At 35.5% G+C, this 22,131-nt stretch overlaps 2 protein-coding genes across 3 annotated transcripts in view; one reads left to right on the top strand and one right to left on the bottom strand.

The window, feature by feature from the left end:
* LOC107688256 (EF-hand domain-containing family member B-like) overlaps window positions 1-2,055 on the bottom strand; it is a 15,490-nt gene extending 13,435 nt beyond the window's left edge. Inside the window, exons 1-4 of the mRNA XM_016485881.1 lie at window positions 2,030-2,055; window positions 1,122-1,190; window positions 930-999; window positions 756-818 (exon numbers count right to left, since the gene is read on the bottom strand). Of these exons, the coding sequence (XP_016341367.1) occupies window positions 756-818; window positions 930-999; window positions 1,122-1,190; window positions 2,030-2,055 (228 nt within the window). The remainder of the gene's footprint in view (window positions 1-755; window positions 819-929; window positions 1,000-1,121; window positions 1,191-2,029) is intronic.
* LOC107688205 (ras-related protein Rab-5A) lies at window positions 1,566-10,973 on the top strand. 2 transcript variants are annotated; one of them, XM_016485810.1, is made up of 7 exons: window positions 1,566-1,654; window positions 4,239-4,403; window positions 4,535-4,599; window positions 5,488-5,639; window positions 6,288-6,410; window positions 6,577-6,670; window positions 9,826-10,973. In XM_016485810.1, exons 2-7 carry the CDS (start codon window positions 4,303-4,305, stop codon window positions 9,939-9,941), a joined length of 651 nt encoding a protein of 216 aa, XP_016341296.1. In that variant the 5' UTR covers window positions 1,566-1,654; window positions 4,239-4,302; the 3' UTR covers window positions 9,942-10,973. The 2 variants fall into 2 exon arrangements, with proteins under 2 accessions (XP_016341296.1, XP_016341297.1); XM_016485811.1 differs by lacking the exons at window positions 1,566-1,654; window positions 4,239-4,403 and having other exon boundaries at window positions 4,416-4,599.
* The last annotated feature ends 11,158 nt before the right edge of the window (window positions 10,974-22,131 follow it).

The raw sequence follows: 22,131 nt of genomic DNA, 5'->3' as shown, positions 1-22,131 counted from the left end.
ATGTTTTTTAAAGAAGTCTCTTATGCTCATCAAGGCTGCATTTATTTTATCAAAAATACAGGAAAAAAACCAGTAATCTTGCAAAATGTTATTACAATACAAAATATGAATTACTTTTCCTTTGAAAAAGTAAAGTAAGGGATTACGCTTATTTTTTCTGTAATTTAATTACAGTTACTTCTTGTGTAATTTAATTTAATACTGTGTATAGACTATATATACACAATATATTTATTTATTTATTTATTCATTTAGCAGACAATATATATTAATATATACAACAGTGGATTTAACAAAAATGTTAAGTCTAACCTTAAAATGCATGCTTTTTATGTACCCTTCTCACTTTAAATACTTTGGTGAGTTAATAAGAATATTGGTAACACTTTAGTGTCCAATTCTCACTATTAATTAGTTGGTTATTAGCATGAATATTACTAGGATATTGGCTATTTATTATTACTTAAAAAAAACATATTAATGTGTTGAATAACATAATATAGAATAATAAGTATTCTAAATCCTTAATCCTACCCAATTCTTAAACTTAACAACTACTACAGTTTGTACAGTAATCTAATTACACTGTTGCTGCTTAATTAAGATGTAATAAGTAACTAGCAATTAATTACTTTTTTAGAGTAACTTACCCAACACATATACACATATACATATATATATATATATATATATACACACACACAGATACACATACATACAGTTAGTAGCCCAGTAGAAAATTGAAGATGACCCACTCCTGGTGTAATTTCTTGCAGACAAGTCTTAGTTGTGTCACCAACTGGAATGAGCTTTCCTGCCTTTCAGTGGAAATTATTATACATTAAAATTCCGTAATATTTGTTGCATAATTATAGTCAAGAAATCTATGTACAAGATCAAAACTTCCTCTGAAAACGAATTAGTCATACCGCGCGAATGTTTGGAAACGTGTCTCTGCGTCTCAAGGTGGATGAATTCCGCGATGAATGAGACTCATGCCTACACACTCACATATTTAATGCAGATTTATTTACACCCAATTAACCATCCAAACAAAAAACAACTTTACAACAGCAGCACTAATTACAAAGCCTCACAAACATGTAGCAGTGTTTGTTTACCTTCCGTTACCTGACAACGCGCTGAGGAAATGCGGCGTCAGCTTGATAATGACGCAAGTCTCTGTCCACCTGTCAGAAAGTCGATTTCCAAATTAAGCGTGTTTGTTTTATATTCTGAAATTATTCTATGTCTATTATCTACCTGCAACAAAGACCTAAGTTGCCAACGCGCCTTTAATGGGAAAAAAAGACTCGTTAAAAAATTATAAGTCTTGTTTTCAAGAAAAAACGTTTTTTTAACACGTTGTTTTAAAAAGGCTCATTAACTAGGCCTACTAACAATGAATAAAATACATGACTGTAATATGACTTTAGTGAATTTCAAAGGTTAAATTAAATGTACAATCTAATAATAATAATAACAATCTCTGTATACAAAATTATAATCCTGTGTGTTATGAAAATAAAATATTTGTGATAAGCGTTGTTCTGATTGGCCGATATGTCTCCGAGGCTGACGTCAGGTCCAGTCATCCGATCCGTCATCATCAGTTTTGATGCAAAAGGGGAAGTTGGGAGGAACCGAGGGAAAGGTACGAGTCTCTGGGCTTTAAACATTTGTACGGTTATGTTAATTTGAATGTTTTTTTGCTTTGTTTTTTTAAATAAGCCATACTGTTATTGCCGATGTCTTGCTTTTTAACGGTTTATTTATGAGGTGTCACGCTCAGTGCTGTGTGCGCGAGCATAGCGCTCGGCCTGTTTTTCTCTTAGCATTAGCACCATTAGCACCATTAGCTTTTGGGAACCATTTGAACCGGAGCATCTGAGAAACTGACAGACCCGTTAAAGTACCGCTGAAAACACCGTGGGAACACGATTGTCATTGAGTTGACTGTGTGTTTACGTGTGTGTATTCGAGAGAAAGACAAGGAGACATACAATATCATTAGCACAGTTAGCATCACAAGCTAACAGGCAGCTCCAGCTTCATATCGTGCCATTAAATACATGTACTGTTAAATAATTAAGTGATTTTATTTTGTTATCCCCCTGAAATTGAAGTTGCTACTAAATTGTCCAGTGAACACTATATTAACCGATCAAAGCCTGCTGCGGTTTGTTTTGAAGAGCCAGATTATGCTAAACGTCAAATAAGTCACGTTTTATCAATAATGTTTATTTAATTTGAGCATATCCTATCAATTCTGATGTGAAATGTAAATAAATTGCTATTTACAATCGCCTTATAAGTTACTTTTAAGGCGAAAAGTGTTTAGGAGCTATCACGAGCACTGATTGATCATTAGTGTCAGTAATAGACTAGGGATATGCCGGTATCAAATTTTCATGTTGCGATTAATTGCAATTGTTATATCGTGCATATTCATTACCGTGATATATCGCATTACCGAATACCGGCACAAGTCAATAATAGACCTGTTTTGCACTGTCACTCTGTCTCATACTTTCTATATCACAAGATATAACAGGGTTGTATGTAAAGTATGTATAGTCTAGAACAGTGAATCTCAACCTTTTGGCATACCGGACCCCAGTCCAATTCAGAACCATCCTCAAGGACCCCCAGAACAAAATTGACTCATCTATGTATCATTTGTGTGTCTTTGTGAGGACCAAATGCAGTCAAGTATAATTCAAGTTAGCTGACTTGTCCAGTATTTGGCCATATCATCAGCTATATTGGAATTTTTTGTCAAAATATACAAAATTTATACAAAAATTCATACTTTATATGGACCCCCTGGCCTTACGTCAAGGACCACTAGGGGTCCACGGACCCCTGGTTGAGAAACACTGGTCTAGAATTTAATGTAGGCATTGGGAGTTGGTGAACCAGAGAGGCAAAGGGGCTTGGGCCGTGTTTGAATAGCATATCACCACACTATTCTTTCGGTTTCTGCTGTATACATGGTATGTGTACATTATGGAAGTTTTCTTCCGAATGACCGACTATATTTTAGTACTTTACAATACTACAGAAACACCTGAAAAGTATACACCAAAAAGTGAAAAACTTGCATGTCCACGTTACTTCAGTGTGTAGGCTCAGAAAGTCAAATTAAGGAATTAGAAAGTAAAAGAAAACACTGGGATATCGATGATGTAAATGTTCTTGTTCTTGCTCTGAACACTTACTGCACATTTTTGCCTACTAATAAATATTCTTAACTTTTTTCTGTAGTTATTGTTAATGGGCTTTTTCTTATTGTTTCCTTAAGTTACATTACTACTAAAATCAGTTGGCAGTAAACAATATATACGATGGAAGCCCATTTCTACCACATAGGAAGAAAACATGTATTGCTAAATCATAAATAATAGATAAGTCAAATTTATAACATTAATTTCGAAATGAGATACAATGACATGAAAAGTTGAATTTTTGTCGTAAATGACTCGTTTTGTCGTAAACGTATTTCGACTTCATCAATTATGACTCTCAATTATGACGGTCATAGTTTTGACATTTTGTGTCATTTTTTAATTTCATAATTATGATATGGTCATAACTTCATTTTTAAAATTTCATAATTGACTGTCAATTTCATTTTTTGTTTCATGTCAATTTCATGTTTTGTCTTAATTCTGTCTTTCTATCTCATAATTATGATTCATTATCTAATTATGATGTTTTTCTCATGTAGCAGAAATGGCCTTCCATAATATACAGTAATCAGTATATAACAAGCTAGTATTCCATTCCCATCATGGCTTTCGTTTTTGTTTGTGGTGTTTAAGGACAAAAGACTGATGTCACTGGGTTTTTGGGTCAAAGCACAAAGGATATTTAAGGCTTAACACAGTGGCAGTTCCTAAACAATGTCTGTTGTCTATGATTTAGTCATGTGACCACATTGGTATGGATGTAATTGATGGCATGACAAACTACACAATAGATGTTCTTACTATATCAGTGTTACAGTCTCATGTATTACTATATATGAACTGAAGATCTGGATCTCAACTTGTAGGATTATGCTTATTACAGAATATAGAAAATGGCATATTGTTACTAATTGGCCAACAACGTATATTGTGCAACTCTTGTTATCCTCAGTTTCTGTTTGGCTAACCAAGACACCCCGATATATTACATTACGTTATAGTGTTAACTTACGAGCGGTACTAGATTATTAATGTTTGTTCCCGCAGATCTGGGAGTGACCGTTTGAGAAGCACCTCTTGACTTCAGTACAGGAGATTGGGGCTTAGGGTCATGGCAGGAAGAGGTGGAGCAACGAGACCTAACGGGCCAAACGCCGGCAACAAAATCTGTCAGTTTAAACTAGTGCTCCTGGGAGAGTCCGCTGTGGGGAAGTCAAGTCTAGTGTATTGGGGCTTAAGGTCATGGCAGGAAGAGGTGGAGCAGCGAGACCTAACGGGCCGAACACCGGCAACAAAATCTGTCAATTCAAACTAGTGCTCCTGGGAGAGTCCGCTGTGGGGAAGTCAAGTCTAGTCCTTCGCTTTGTAAAAGGACAGTTTCACGAGTTTCAGGAGAGCACAATAGGAGGTAAGACATACATTATATTGCCTGCTTATTATAACCCATATCTGATGTGATGCTAATGAACTTATGCATGGGCAGTTTGACCAAAATCATATATTACAGTAATGGTATATATCACTAGTATAATATAACTTTTTTTTTTTTTTTGCTGGAAAAATGAAAAGAAAAAAAAGACCCATCATTTTCCATATGAATAATTGAGTGATTTTATTATCACTCTGATTTGTACAGTAAACACAATATTAGCTAATCAAAGCCTGCTGTGATTTGTTTTGACAAAAAGTCGTGCTTTATCAAATGTTTATTTAATTTGATATATGGATAGGCAGTACGGCCAAAATCGTGTGTTATGGTAATGGTACTAGTCTTAACAGTACTAGTTATTTTTGCTGTACGGATGGGCAAAATGACCAAAATCTTATATTACAGTAATTGTATAACACAATATAACTAATTATTTTTGCTGTAATCTCACTTGTGGATGGGCAGGATGACCAAAATTGTATATTATAGTAGCAATATGATAGAACTAGTTCTTTTGCCAGAAAAATGAAGTAAGTTGTGTATATTAAAAACTCATGATGAGCCAATGGTTAACTATGATAACCAGTTAAATAAATAAAATAACCAACTAATATTGTAAAATAGATAATTAACTGTAAATTCAGATTTGAAGAGCCACATTTGTCATTGTAATAGTCGTAAGTCAATATACACAATGACAACAGTAAACAGGCACAAAGAGTTTAAGTTATCAACACCCTTTAACATCTCAATCGGCCAAAATATTTCTACCATTGGTATATGCAGTCATACTGCCCAGCCCTAATTACAAGCAATTACCAGATACTGACGGCAAGATCTGACCAGTCTCTGTCCTCTCTCCACTAGCTGCCTTCTTGACTCAGACAGTATGCTTGGATGACACAACAGTCAAGTTTGAGATCTGGGACACAGCTGGCCAGGAGCGTTACCACAGTCTGGCCCCAATGTATTACAGAGGAGCGCAGGCGGCAATAGTGGTGTATGACATTACAAATGAAGTGAGTCCTAACCCGCTTTGTTTACTCTGCAGCTTAATTGACAAATCAGATTTTTTGAGTCAAGTTAAGTCACATTTATTTATAAAGCATTTTATACAATACAGATATAATACAGTAATAAATGGGAAAATAACATGATGCAGGTGTCTTCAAATATGAGAAAAATTCTAATTTTGCTAGTCTCATCATTCAGTTTTAGTCAGTTCTGTGTTGGTTCAGATTCAGCACAATAACTCTGTAAAGATCTACAGAAACAGCTCTACAGAAGACAACAGTGTTGTTGTTTAGTTTGTGTCGATTCATTTCAGTTCAATTAAATTGAGATTGAACTTCCTCCCAAGTCCAAAAAGAGCATTTATTGAAACTAAGCTGCAAAATGACTCGGTCTAAAATCCTTTCAGCAAACCTGCAACCTGAGTGTGAATGTGGCAAAGTGGCGTTACTCGTTTCACATGCGAAAGAGGTTTTTATATGAATACAAAAAACATCCTATTTAATACTGCAATTCAGCGAGAGGGTGAAAAACTGGATCTGTGAGAAAAATAACTATCAAAAATGCATGATATGTTCCCTTTAAGCACAAACGAGAAAGCTCTGAATCAAGAAAATGCTTTACAGAAATGCATGTTTGTTTGTTTTTTCTTTCAGGAATCATTTGCACGTGCGAAAAACTGGGTGAAAGAGCTTCAGAGACAAGCCAGTCCAAATATTGTAATAGCTTTGGCTGGAAACAAGGCAGACCTTGCCAACAAGAGAGCGCTGGACTGTCAGGTTTGCGATGTTTGAACAGCCACAGAGGAGCAGACACTTCCTGTTGGCTTTACAAATGAGATGTGGAACTGTTTATAAACAAGCAAACATGCATGCAGACTTTCAGTAGCTTGGAACTGTCTATTTAGAGTCTGAAACCCTGACTTCTTTTTTTTTGGGTTCATAGGATGCACAGTCATATGCAGATGACAACAGTTTGCTCTTTATGGAAACATCAGCAAAGACTTCAATGAACGTGAATGAGATTTTTATGGCCATTGGTAAGTTTATCAACCATTTTGTCTCACTACTTTTTTGGTAAATAGTTCTACACTGCCATTCAGAAGTTTAGAATTGGTATGATTTTTAGTGTTTATGAAAGAACACATTTTTATTTTTGCTATAATCGCTGATTATAATTGGTTCAATACTGTCGCGTCCAGTGTAGACACGGTGTTGCCTTCCTCTCTTCTAACCCATAATAGAACGCACGTTCCGTGGCACCTAAGCGTCGCGCATGCCTTAAGATCTCTCAGTCTGCTTACACTCCGGTTGATTTCCGTGACCATACAGAAAACGCTGCTACTCCTGCCTGCCCCAGATGACACTTCACTAGTCAGCTCTAGACGCAGCTGTCACAGAACATGCCAAAGTGAGATAACTTAATATTAAAAATCACAGGCATCAATCACGGTGTCCGGTGGTTGTAAAAAGTGAGAGCTTTTGCGGCAGGCGCATGACATTTAGGAACTCGCGCTGTTATGGATTAAAAGAGAGGAATAAAATATAATGTAAGGTGGTAAATAAGTGTAGAATTTGCTTACGTGCATCACTCTGCGTGTGCAGATGTGCGACACAACGCTTAGATGCTCGGGGACATGCAATCCATTATAGGAGAAGAATAAAGTATGGTAGCAAATAGGTAAAAGTGTAGAATTGCACTGTCTGTTTGCTTATGTGTATCAATCGGAGTGTAAAACAGTGAGAGATGTTGAGGCAGATGAAAAGCATTTGGTTAATGGGTAGGGCTGCACGATAAATCGCATGCGATATTTAATGCGCATCTTGTCAGAAAGCCGGTTCTGTAATCAGCGGTAAATCTCCACCTGCGTGCTTTCACATTGAGCAGCATTAACTACACAGAGCCGTTGTTCACTGACGAGCTGCGCAAAAAATCGCGCGAATATGAACGTGGTTTTGCGCAACTCGTCAGTGAACAACGGCTCTGTGTAGTTAATGCTGCTCAGTGTGAAAGCCCGCAGGTGATGGAGATTTACCGCTGATTACAGAACCGGCTTTACTGATAAGATGCGCGTTAAATATCGCATGCGATTTATCGTGCAGCCCTATTAATGGGGAATATTGACCTATTGTGCTTCTTGTTGCCTAGCCCCGCCTTGATATAATGATTGACAGGTTGGGGCGTGATCGGCTTGGAATGCATTTTCAAATCCACATTGACTTAAATTACAATATCACGGGGTATTTAATGAAAATGCAATTGAAACATCTTAAGTGTAAGTGTCAGTGCATTTAAGAAAAATAAAAGACAATTTTTGCTACAATTATCACACGGTATCATGATGAAAATGCAATCTCAAGTGTCCTACCCATAAGTCTAAATGCATTTAGGAAAAATGTAATTTAAATGATAATTTTGCTACCGTTTTTGCTTGGACATGTTAAACATATCTAATCAATCTGGGTAATACAATTTCATTTTAATTTTGCAACTTATAAAGCGTTAAATATGTTTTTAATTTACATATTAAAACTAGTGTAGAAAATGGCAAATGTAAATTATATAATTGAATTTTCATTTTGCACTAAATGTTGCACATATGTATGGGAAAATGTAAATTTAAATACAGAAATACATTGCCATTTTACATATTGCATTGTCATTTTGCATATTACATTTCAAAATGAATTTTGCTACCCATATGCTTCCATATAAAACCAGTAATATTGTAAAATAACTTTTCTATTTTAATATACTTTAAAATGTAATTTATTCCTGTGATGCAAGGCTGAATTTTCAGCATCATTACTCCAGTCTTCAGTGTCACATGATCCTTCAGAAATCATTCTAATACGCTGATCTGCTGCTCAAGAAACATTTCTGATTATTATCAAAGTTAGAGGTACAAAAATGTAAGCACCCTAAATTTTGTACCTGGAATTATCTGGTTTCACTCAAGAAAATGTGTCACAGTTTAGAGGTAAATTGGGTTGTGAATGCCATTTCACGTTCAAGGAATGGTTCACCAAAAAATAAAATGTGCTGAAAATTTTCTCAGTTTGTTTCTTCATCTAAGGAAGATCAGATGTGCTAAAACATTAGCCACATTTAAATCTTGACTCAAAACTCATCGGTTTAGCTGTGCATTTACTGAAGGAGCACTGTGCTATGTCTGAATTTATTGCACTGTATTTTATGTATAATTCATTTTAAATCAATAATTTTTTTAAACTCTATTTTTATTGTTGTAGTTATTTTATTATGATTATTTTAAGTCCTTTTATGTAAAGCACTTTGAATTACCATTGTGTATGAAATGTGCTATATAAATAAACTTCCCTTGCCTAAACAGATTTGAAGAAATGTAGCATTCCATCACTTGTTCACCAGTGGATCCTCTACAGTGAATGGGTGCCGTCAGAATGAGAGTCCAAACAGCTGATAAAAACATCACAATAATCCACAAGTAATCCACACATCTCCAGTCCATCAATTAACATCCTGTGAAAAAGATGTGTGTTAGTAAGAAACAAATCCATTAAGATGTTTTTTTAACTACAGACTGCTGCTGCTGACTAAAACACGAGTCCTCTATCCATCCATAATATTGCTTTCTCCAGTGGAGAAAAATCCAATGTCTGAATCAGGCGAGAAATATGCACAGATCAAGCACTGTCTATAAGTAAAAACTGTCTGAAACAGTTCTAAACCAAAAAATATATTTGTGATGTGAGAGGACAACAGGGGATGGACTTTTTAACTGGAGGAAGTGTTATTATGAATTATGGACTCATATTTTGGTGAGAGTTTAAATTTAAAACATCTTGATAGATCATAGATTTGTTTCTTACAAACGCACAGTTTTTCACTTCACAGGATGTTAATTTATGGACTGGAGTGTTGTGGATTATGATGTTTTTATCAGCTGTTTGGACCTTCACTCTGATGGCACCCATTGACTGCAGAGGATCAACTGATGAGCAGTTGATGTGATGCTATCTTTCTGCTAAATCTGTTACAATAAAAAAAATAAAAAAAAAACATCTGCATTTTGAATGGCTTGAGTAAACTTTCAACAAATTTTCATTTTTGGGTGAACTTAGTTCACCCTTATAACCTTTAACTTGCAAACATAATGAAACATCATTGCTTATATTTACAAAAATGGCTCTGTTGTGTGTTTTTGCACCTTAGCAAAGAAACTACCCAAGAATGAGCCCCAGCCTGTAGGTGCCAACACAGGACGCAACAGAGGTGTGGATCTAACAGAAACGGCACAGCCTGCGAAAGGTCCCTGCTGTAGCAACTAAACAGCGACGGTCCTCACCTCCTAACCAACCGCATCACATCTGGACATGGGGCTCCTCCTTCCAAACCTCGCTCCTTGGATTAGCTAAAGACTCTGTATAGTTGTGTTTCTAATACTTTTTTTTACTTTTTATTTTTAAGAAAAAAAATGTGTAAATCAGCAGTCTACTGGATGCATGTATCACTACAAATGCTAAATACACATTTTAACTCAACTCTGCAGGAGAACAAACCCGGATGAAAGCGCACGAGAGAGTGAAATATTGAGTGTGTTTGTATGCGTTTAGTTTGTGGAACTGATTACCTTATAACCAGGCCCAGGCGCAATCTGCAGACGTTTTCTGCGAAAATTGATTAAAACAGTGTGTTAAACGAAGCTATCCTTAGTGGTAACTGTAAGCATAATCAAATCAAATTAGCAAACTAATAAACTTCATGAATGCATTACAGTTCTGTGGAAATCTGCATGCAGATTTCGTGTAGGCCTGTTTATGACTCAAAATTGAATCGGAGAAAGAGTTTAAAAACTGTTTAAGAAAAACCAGATCCCCCACCCGCTCCATCAGCAGCCGGTCTAAGTTGGTTTTGGGTTGTAGTTTGGATGCAGTAGCTTCATATTCTAGTCAAGCATTCCTCAATGCACCTGCTGTGTCCTCAATACACCACATATTGCAGTATGGCCATGATGATATTGAAAATATTGGGCTTTCATGAGCATGACTCAAAGTCATCCAGCTCTTTGGCAGAAGGGATCTTACAAATGGCTTGGTGAATCGATATCGTCTTTGGGATAAAGAACAAATCAAGGAAGGCAGTCGGTAAAACATGTTCAGCTTGCTGTATGAATGATTATTATCATTATTATTAATTGGGACTATATTCTCATCTCTGTGTTATGCATATACATTTATTGCCAGGCCCAGATGGACTGTGCATTTTCTGGGACAAAATCTACTGAATTCTGAGGATTCAAATTCTGAAACATGTTCAGTGGACTACAAGTTTATTGGTAGCTGTGCATATAAAAAAAAAAATTAGCAAAAGTATTTAATTTAAAAAAAAGCATGGATGGGATTGGGGGGGATGTGGGTGTATGTAAGCCTGTTTCCACCACAAAATAAAAAAGGTAATTTGATCTTTTCTCGAGATTGCAACAAAAAGGGTCAGAAATCTGAGATTATATCTCACAATTCTGACTTTTCTCACAACTGAGAAATATAAACTCAGAATTGAAAAATATAGTCTTGGACATCTGGAAGGTAAAAAAATTGTAAGTTTATATGTGGGTGTATGTAAGCCTGTTTCCACCACAAAATAAAAAAGGTAATTTGATCTTTTCTCGAGATTGCAACAAAAAGGGTCAGAAATCTGAGATATCTCACAATTCTGACTTTTCTCACAACTGAGAAATATAGTCTTGGACATCTGGAAGGTAAAAAAATTGTAAGTTTATATTGCAATTCTGGGCTTATATCTCACATTACTGAAAAAAAAAAAAATTACATTTAGAATTCTGATTTTTCCTGGTGTGGCAATTCCAGGTTTATACAGTAGTCAACATTTGAAGTGGATCAAAAAGACAAGAACACATTTTGGTTTTAGGACAACTTTGATGAAAGGTTTTGATCCACTTCAAATGTTGACTAGTGTATTTCGCAATAGCCTCATGCAATTCTGAGTTTTTTCCTTTAGAATTCTGATATTACAGTGCACAATTCTTGATTTTTCCCTCTGAATTGCAAGTTTATATCTCACAGTTTTTCCCCCTCTGAATTTTTTTTTAGAAAGAAGTCTGAATTGTGAAATCTCCGAATTGCAAGGGCAAAAAAAACAATGTGAGATAAAAAGTTGACTTTACCTTTATTTTTTATCCCAAGGTGGAAACAAGCTTCCATGTGTAAATCTGTGACCATTTGAATCCTGCACGATTTCTGTGGGCCTGGTAATTATCAATTAAAAAACAAAAAAGAGAAAGAAATTACTTCTCAGACATGTCCAGGAATCTTTCCCTGCAATTTTTATTGTAATCTTACTGGAAGTCATGAGCAAACTAACCGCCTGATTATGTCAGTGATGCAGTGCAGTTTTGTGTTGTCACATGTACTCTGAAGACTAAAGGTGTGTGTTTGTGGGCAGATTTAAATGATACCTGCTGTCAGACATAAAAGACTCGGTAAGGGCGTTTGCTTCAAAACATGACTTGGAGATCTTTCAGTGTTTTGTGGGCAGAAAGAAACCCAGCATGTCTGCATCATTTAGGTGTGCCTGCCATGACAAACTAATTTGTACATTGTACAGCCTCTGATAAATCCTACTACCAGTTTGAAGTTTATTTTAACGGAGAATCATGTTTAAATAGTGGTCTTTTTAATGTACGTAGTGTTATTAACAAATTAACTTGACATTTAGTCAGTGGTCTGTCTTGTACCTTCTCTCAAAATGCTCAATGTTTTTATTTCTAAGAACCTATTGAATTGCACAATTTTGAGTTGCGTTTTTTTTTCTTGTAATTATATAATTGTGACTGCCTGTTGTATCCAAAACGATGGACTACAGTGGACATTCTAACAATCCTGAAGTACCACAGGGTAGCTGCAGTCAGTAAACTAACTGGCAGACGTTCAGTAAACCAAACGGATTCAGCGGCGTAATGCATTAACATTGAGGCACTGATCAATTTTTAAAGTCCAGGTACTAGTATATTTCCAATAAAGGGGGTGAATTGTATACATACATGCTGTGAACGTTTAATTCAGGTGGTTTTGATTCCAGTTCAATAACATTTGTCTGATACACGCATTTGGAATATAAATATCCTGGACACCAGCAATTCCATCAGATGAGTTACAGTTCTTGCAGTATCAAGGCTGGTCGTCAAATTTGGTAGTTTTTCCAACATTTTTGGCTTATCCTGTTGTAGATTCCTCTTCCACTGCGACTCTGAAGTTTCAGTCGACTCGCTTGTCCAATCCAGAGCGTGTCTTCCAAATCCAGTGTTCCTCTTCCTCAATACTCAATCCCAAAGTCACAAAATAATCCAGAACAAAACTGGTTCCAACTGCATCTTCATCCAGCATCTCCTGTGAGCCAATTGAGACCAAGATGAGCAGTTTGGTGGAGACTCTGGCAGTAAGCAGCAGATAAACTTCTCAGCCTGGTCACCAAAGTCCAATTTAACTTCAAGCAAGCAAAGCAAATGAGGCCCGGACATCTTCTCAAACAAATCCTGGATCCTGCATTTCATCCTGAACTCAGCCTCCATTTTTATGAAGGTCTCTTGACTACATAGGGATGTTCATTATATTAGGTTTACTGTGTGGCACTTTAGGTAAAAGCGTTTGACCACTTACTCAGCTATAAGGGAGCAGGGATTTAAAGCTACACTCTTTAATATATAGGTTTCAAAAGGGGCGATGCAATAGAACAACCATTTTTGGTTCCAGTTTTGGTTTGGTTAACACCTCTTGAACTACAGTAGTCAACATTTGAAGTGGATCAAAAAAGTTCATCAAAGTTGTCCTAAGACAAGAACGGTTATTGTTTGGGTTTTGGGACAACTTTGATGAAAGGTTTTGATCCACTTCAAATGTTGACTACTGTATGTTTTTGTTAGTGTGAAGAACATTTAAATGATATAAAAGAACCCTTTTCCACTATAAATAACATTTTGTTGAATGGAAAGTTTCCACAAAAAGTTGTAGGCTCTTCATGGAACCATCAATGCCAATAATGAACCTTTAGAACTTTTAAGAGTGTGTGAAGAATATTATAATAATCTGAAGAATCATTTTCCACTGTCAAGAACCTTTTGTGCAATGAAAAATTTCCATGGATTTTAGGTTCTTCATAATGCCAAAAATTGTAAAAAGTAAACAATAAATAGTGTTTGCTTTTTAAAGAGATGTACATTAAGTACCCTCAAAAGTATTTTTAGTTAAGCTCTGCCCTGAAATCCACTGAATACTGTGCTGTAACAAGCACCATCAGCTTTTCTTCACAATTCATATGGTATTTTTCTGTAGCCTATACCAGTAATAGTAAATCCTGCAAGTGGCACAGAAATGACACACTGTACGTGTCTTGTCTATGTCTAGATCTTTGGTTAAAAACACCAAAGCCAAAATGCAAGACTGCACCCAGAGAATTCCCGATAGAAAGTCAGTGTTTGATTTGCTGGCTGTTTTTAAGAGTCATTCTATAATTAGGGGTACATGTCATGTCCATGGACTGGAATTTTACTAATTTTTCAATAACTTTTCACTTCAAACGATCACTTTTATATCAGGGGACATTTCTAATTCATTTAATACAAAAATCCAACAGATATCCATCTTTTATCTTGCAAAAATGGCATATTCTATACTGGAATTTGCTGTTTTTGTGCTGTCCGATTTGGTAAATGTGAGGTTTTGCTCTTCAGATTAGCTCTAAAATGCATGTTTCTGTATATATTTCTTATAAATATTTGTCCAAAATAATCATTAAATTATGAGAAAGGTGTTTTAAAAAATATTTTGCTCGTGCATTTACATTAAATCATCCATTTTGTGTATGTCTGAGAAATCAGTGTCAACTGTGTTACTCCCTATAAAACCCCCTATAAATCAGCAATGGTTTGTTCCAAAGTCACATGTCCAACATCACCTGATGTATTTTCCTTTTTTGGAGGGAAATTTGAAGACAGTGTGGAAAGTCATAACTTCTCTTCAATATTTTATCTAGATTATTGTCTGCACATAGAGTAGATTAATTGACCTGTCAACTGTGTTGTCAACATGTTTTGGTGAACTTGCGTCACGTTACATTTATAAATATGTAGAGAAAGAATATAAAAACAAAAGTTAATCAAGGTCATGTACTAACTAGTCCAAGGTCAGCAGTTTGCACAAGGCCCTAAAATGGCCTAAATGTCAACTCTGTTACCCATCACTATTGTCATTACACAGAAATTATATAGGAATTGCCTAAAACCATGGAAAACAATGGATAAACTTAACTGATCTAATCATAGCCACACTTTCTATGAACTCCGTATCCATATTATTATATACACATTGTCAAGGGTTAAAAAGCATTCAGAATTCCTCATGATTGACAATAGACTCAAAAACCTTCAAACGAATGTGTAATCAAACATGTGGGACTTCATTCATGTTTCATTTGACACAACATTTGTCCATAACACAGTTGACAAAATAATGAATCAAATGTTAATTTTCATTAACATATTTAAAAAGTCATTAGAGCTTAAGCTTGCCAAACAATTAATTTAGCACATTAAGAGGATATATTATTCAACCACCTAATTTATTTATCAAAAAAAGAATACTGATTTTCTGACTTTTTGGCTGAAATGAAATGTAGGCCTACCCCTACATATAGAATGACTCTTATATATATATTGAGAAACGCTGGTATGAAGGAAGGTTTGGCCCTATAGGAGACCACAACATCTCTTATTTTACACCAAAAAAAGAGTCACTGTATTGCTGTTTTCATATTTTCAGGATCTGAATCAGTAGTGCTTGGGAATTAAAAAATGTATCATAAATAAGTTTTATATAATAAAAATCGCCGTTTATATTTCAGATACACTGCACTCTCTAATGAAAATGAGGCTGTTCACCCGCTTCCTCTAACATAACTCATTTTACTTGGATAGTAATAGTTGTGTATATGCAGATTTGTTGGTTTAGTGAACCCATAGTGACGCACTTTTCATGCATGAATTTAAAACTAAATTTTGTCAGCATTTATAAGCTTTTCCTTACCTGCATGTGCTCCTCCTATCCAGCAGATGGCAGCAGGACGCTTTCCCAGCTCTGCTCTATGTGCTAGTTGTTTGTCCTCAGAAAAGCTCACACTTTACTCAGTAAAAATTACTTTAAAAGTTTTCTGTGTGAGACTCTTTGGGCTTTTCCCCATGAGCTCCACTGCAACTCCAGTCAGATTGAATCAGGGTAATTTGGTGTGTAGGTGATGCAAATTACCCAGAGGCCATTGTGGTTTGTGTGAATCAAAATCAATATGCATGCAAATTGGGCATGACCCAATTCATCTGGGTTGATCCGACTCGTTCTTACAATTAGCCAATCACTGAGAAAGCACTCAGACAAAACAGGATACAGAAAATAAAAAGTTCAAGTAGCATAGGAATTAATTTGGATTAATCTGTTAATTGTTTACAGGATTTCACCCACCTCGTGCTTCTTGCATTTTCTCACAAAATGTGCAACTGTGTATTGTCATGACAACTATTTCATAAATATTTGACAAATCTAGCTTTGACTTCAATGAATAAATTAACTTTAACTACAGATCAGCTCCATCTATTGAAGAAAATCTTAGAAAAGAATCATAATTTTCACATAATCACACACACTAAACTGAGGAGCCATTTTTAGCTGTTGCTACAGCTGGACCTACTCAAAATGAGAAATATTAGGCTATCTAAAAACCCCAAACATGTTTCTTCATAAAATACATATTATTATTAGGCTATAGCCTAACATAAAAACACAAAAATATAGCCACAATTATCTAAAATTGTTTAAACATTTATGTTTACAACATTCTAGTGATCATCTCTAGTTAATTTCCTAGACATGCTGCTATTTTCAAAATTAATGACAGGTGTGAATTGTATTGTCCAGTGTCTTGAGAATCCGCAATATTAGAGGCAGGAGCTTCTGAAGTTCATTTATTGCTTCTGTGAACGTTTAGACATTGAAACAACAAGGTGACATTGTGGACATCTGAGTTGTTTTCTGCCACAATGTGCATCTCCTGTCGCGCTTGTCACCCTCGGCCCTGAGATGACATCACGCTGACAGTCCTATTAAGATGACAACTCTGACCGCCGCATATATTACTGTCACTCCACTCACCGCTTCATCCCCTCTGAATGAAAAGAACCAGGGGATTGTGTCAAACAGGCCTCGTCGCAGAGAGGGTATCAGATATCTGTAGGGTGAGCAGATTTTTGAAGACTCAAACCGGGACGGACAGGAGGGTGGAGGGTGTTCCTGTGAAATCTTCATGGGGGGTGAAAATGTGACGGGAGTAACATAGTTCTAAAACAGCGGGAAAACAAAAGAGTTTTTCATTTTACTTTCTTCCTGGCACAATTAATATTGTTAACTAAAACTATTATACAAATTGGTAATTGAAATAAAGCTGAAATAAAATTAAATATAAACTATTAAATGCAAAACTTATAACTAAACAAATTAGAAAAGCACTAATATTAAGTGGAAATAAAAAATAAATAAATAAATAAATAAACCAAAACAATTTTTGAAAATACAAATAAAAATTACAAAAGTATATGACAAAATTATTTAAAAATTAAAATTTAATTAAAATAAAAACTGAAAATATAAAAACAAAAGTTAATTGGAGAATCTTAACAAAATGTATAGTAGTACATAACTATTTTGTTTTATTCAGTTTATTCTAATTTTGGACAGAACGGACTGCAAATAATATATATATATATATATATATATATATATATATTATTATTATTTATTTATTTTTTTTTCCCTCTAGATTTATATCTAAATTTACATTTAGACCAAAACAGACTATTGCAAGTATGTGAACGCAACTGCTCAACATTGCAATGCTACACACTATCCATGCATTATTTCATTCTGGAATGAATCAGTCAAAACAGACCTTGTAAAACTGAGAATGTTCTAGATAAACTGGGACATCTGGTCACCCTAAGTATACCCCATAATAAACTTACAAAAACATTTATGTTCTTGTTGAACAATTCCGTGTTATGCAAAAAAAAAAAAAAAAATTCCTAATATGGAAATGAACTGGAAACATCTGAAGCGATTCGGGCTTTTCTTTCCTAGACCCTTGAGATGCGCTCCTAACGATCGATTTTATGCTTTTTTCCCACCCTCCATATTCCTTAATCCAGCCTTAAGGCAAACATTATAAAGTTTTTATGGAAAACATTAAGAAGTTGAGGACTTTTTTCCCTCACTGAAGGCCTTAAAGCTACAGCTCACCCAAAAATGAAAAACCTGTCATCATTTACTCACCCTCACATCATTCCAAATCCGTAAGACTTTCGTTCATCTTCAGAACACAAATGAAGACATTTTTCATGAAATATGAGATTTCTGTACCTCCATTGACAGTCTACACAACTACCACTTTGATGATTCAAAACTTTCATGAAGAGATCGTAAAACAAATCCATATGAATTGAGCAGTTTAGTCCAAATTCTCTGAAGAGACTCGATTGCTTTATATACTGAACAGATTTAATTTAGACTTTTATTCACATATTTACATTGATCAGCAGAAGCTCAACCGTATGGCAGACGCAGTCAAAAGTCTTTGTGGAATGCGTGAAATTTGACTATCAGCAAACACTGTTTGTCTGTGTTAATGCAAAAACATGCACAGCAGCCAATAAAATCGCTGTATTTGAGACTATATTTGCATATGTGGCATTATGGTACCTTGGTGTATATGTATACAAACATTAGAAATCATGTTTATTCATGAAGGATGTCGTAATGGTACGCTTGTGTGCATATATGCAAACATTATATTTGTTCATGAGGTATAATGCATCGATTCATTTTGTGTGATGTCAGTCTTATGTCATGATTTATCATGTTCTTTGTAGTTGTTTAGTTCAATTTTCATTCCCAAGCAGAAAAGTCTTAATTTGCATTGTAACATTAATACAAAGTTCTGTCATGAAACTCTAGATGGTGCAGGCCGATAGGTTCTAACCGAGCGGCAACCTCCCGCTCTCTCTCGTGAAGCCAACAAGGAAGTGACTTAAACTGTAATTCGTCAACTGGCCGCTAGAGGCTGGCTCCAAAAGGGAGTCAATCCCATAGACTCCCCATGTTAAAATGCCCAACTTTACAGCAGAAAAAAACATGTTTACAGCCTGGTTCAAAAAATGATTTTGGTCTATATAGCTAATTTTGCTCTTCATGACAACTGTGAGGGGGGTGAATTTTTTTATAACTCTGTAGCAGTGGCAGCGCACTTCAGAATCCCTCCACCTTCCCCAGCTCCACCTGTATAGATCTGCTAAGGGGTAATTTCATGCATGTTATACATGGGGGTTATTTCATATATGTTATATGTGAAGCAGAAGTACTTCTTACATGCTCACAGCAGCATTTCTGTGGATGTTTTGGCAGTAGCAAGTCTCGGTTCTTGCTCTGCCACAGCAGCAGTGTAGCAGATCCATTCCGCCAAGACCAAACACATTGACATTGCCATTGCCAATAACATATTACCATGTTAAACTGTCAGAGTTGTCATGACAGAAATGAATTTACTCTATTAAAAAAAACAGAGTTAAAAATTAAAATTAAAGAAAAGATTAATATGTGGGTAAATCTAGAGGTAAACTGCTTTAAAATGTATTACACATTCAAGTGCGGCCAGAATGTGTGCATTGAGAGACATATTCAAATTTGTCGTCTTTATGCGGTAAAACTGTACGTCTTGACATATACTAAAGAAATACAGTGAAAACGGATGCCTTAACATGGACAGAACGTGCATGTCTACACATACAAAAGAAATGTGTTCAAAATTGTGTGTTAATGTGGACGAAGTATGAGGCAGTAAAACCTCATAATATGCAGTTACTCTTAACTTCAGGACAGCTTTTATTGTGTTCAAACTTATGATCTGCTCCGAATAACTCTTAAGGGTGCACTGTATACACAGTGATCATGCATAATGCATTCAGACTGGAAAATATTAAAGATACAGGTATGTGGAAATGAACTTTAATAGAATTAGCTGCTAATGGCTCAATGGCACCAACATTGTTGAATGCATTTTTTTTTCCATTAATTGTTTAAGGTTTTTTTGGCTTGCGATTAAAAAAAATCAAAAAGCACTTGGGGTCCTCATGTTATAATCAATCAGCATTTTACACTTTAACTTCAGATCAAAAATACAATTATTGATATATTTTCAGCTGCACACGTCCAGATCCCTCATCAACTCTGAGGTGTTGACTGTCCTTCCAGATTATGTTCATCAGTATGCTTCTGAATTTAATTATGAACAGTATTTAAATGATCAAATCAGAAAGAGACCACATTTCAGAATCATAATCAAATTGCAAAGGTGTTCTGAGTGGTTGCCAGGACGTTGCTCTGAGTAGGTATTTCTAAATGCATAATTATTAGTCAAAAGAGTCCATATATTTCCACTTGTTTTTTTTTTTTATCTCTCAGGTAAACATATTGGTTAGAAAAGTAAAAGCACACCTCCCCTCAACAACAACAACAAAACACAGTTAGAGATACAGTATCATTCATGTTCATAGCAACAAAAACAAACCAGATGCTTAAAAACAAGACTCAGGCCTAGAGGCTTGTTCAAATCCCAAAGTATGAGCAACAGTGATACTTGACCACAAAATAATAAGAATGACCCTCTTCCAAGCTCAGATAAAATGAGCCTTCTCGAGTCAATGTCACAGATTACTCTATCCATCTTGCTTAAAAGCAACTTCAGTTCGCTTATTACGACCTGTAATTGTCTTTGGTCATATCAGGTGCACCACTGATGGATAACATCATCTCGAGTTAATGCTAATGTTTCAAACAATGCCTAAAATCCAAGAGAGCCCAGCTGGAAACACTGTTGACATGAGCCATAAAATCGCAAGCACAAGATGTGCTTCATGCCGGCTTCGGTCTGTCTCGGCTCGGCAGCAGGGATGAAGACGGGCCCGACGTACTTAGCAGGCTCCGCTATAAACCTGCAGGAATAAAGAGAACTCGCTCTTCTTGGACTAGAATGCTAATTACTTCATTTGTCATGATCAGGAATCAAAGCGGCGCACAGGCGACCAGAGCGCTTGAATTTCCCCGCTCGTCCTCCGAGGATCGTCATGTTCCATTAGTCTTCTTTAGATCTCCCCCCAGGCACTTGAAGAGAAGTGCGAGGCTTCGAGTGCTGAGTAAAGTGTTCTACGGTGTGCCGGGAGGGTATGAAAAATGGATTTCTGGAAATAAATCCACCTCGTGAATGACGTCCCAAACACACAGGGCCTTCTCAAAACATCTCGTGATTCAAATGCATCATGAACGCTTTCAAAATAGCGCTAGCATTCATTTATGGATCGATGTTGAAATGAGTACATTTTTCCACGACCACATTTCAGTGAGTCTTGTCAGCGTTATTAAAGGAATAGTTCACCAAGAAATTAACATTCTGTCATCATTTACTCACACTCGTGTCTTCGCAAACCACTATGTGGACACAAATGAAGGGCTAGTGAGATGTCTACTACCAACATAGGCGGCTTGCTTTTAAGGCAGCAAAATTTAACCTCATTTGTTCACCATTTTTAATGTTCTATATGCATAAAGATGTGAAGCACATGGCAGACTCAACTCACAGCTGATTTCAAATCATTTTTCTGAGTTGCTAATCTAACAATGAAATAAGCTTCAGAATACACAGAAATGCAAGGATACATACAAGCACACAAATATTGGATAATGGTTCATGATAACTGTCAAAAAGAACTACATGCACTGATCATTTTTGGTATTAAATTATATGTATCATTAGACAGTAAATAAAATATATTTTCTACCACTTTGTCCATTTTTTTTTTTTTAGCAAAAATATGTTACGTTACATTACGTTTCTTTTGGACTTTCTATTCAACAAAGAATCCTGAAAAAAATGTATCATATTTCCAAAAAAAACCCAATATGAAGCAGCCCAACTGTGTTCAACATAATACGAAATGTAAGCAGCAAATTATCGTATTAGAATGATTTCTGAAGGATCATGTGACACTGAAGACTGGAGAAATGATGCTGAAAATTCAGCTTTGCATCACAGGAATTAATTACATTTGCAAATGGCTGCAATATAACAGAGTGAAAAATTTAAGGGGGTCTGAATACTTTCCGTACCATATATATATATAAAAAAGAAAACAGTAATTGTAAATTGTAATAATATTTCAGAATTTTACTGCAGTTTTAATCAAATAAATGCAGACTTAGTGCATTTTTATATATATATATATATATATATAAAAAATCTTAACCCCAAACTTTTGTATAAAAAAGAAAACAGTAATTGTAAATTGTAATAATATTTCAGAATTTTACTGCATTTTTAATCAAATAAATGCAGCCTTAGTGCATTTTTATATAT

This window comes from Sinocyclocheilus anshuiensis, unplaced genomic scaffold (genome assembly GCF_001515605.1).
Source record: "Sinocyclocheilus anshuiensis isolate Anshui unplaced genomic scaffold, SAMN03320099.WGS_v1.1 scaffold1162, whole genome shotgun sequence".
Lineage (NCBI taxonomy): Eukaryota > Metazoa > Chordata > Actinopteri > Cypriniformes > Cyprinidae > Sinocyclocheilus > Sinocyclocheilus anshuiensis.
This window is presented reverse-complemented; position numbering and strand designations above follow the sequence as displayed.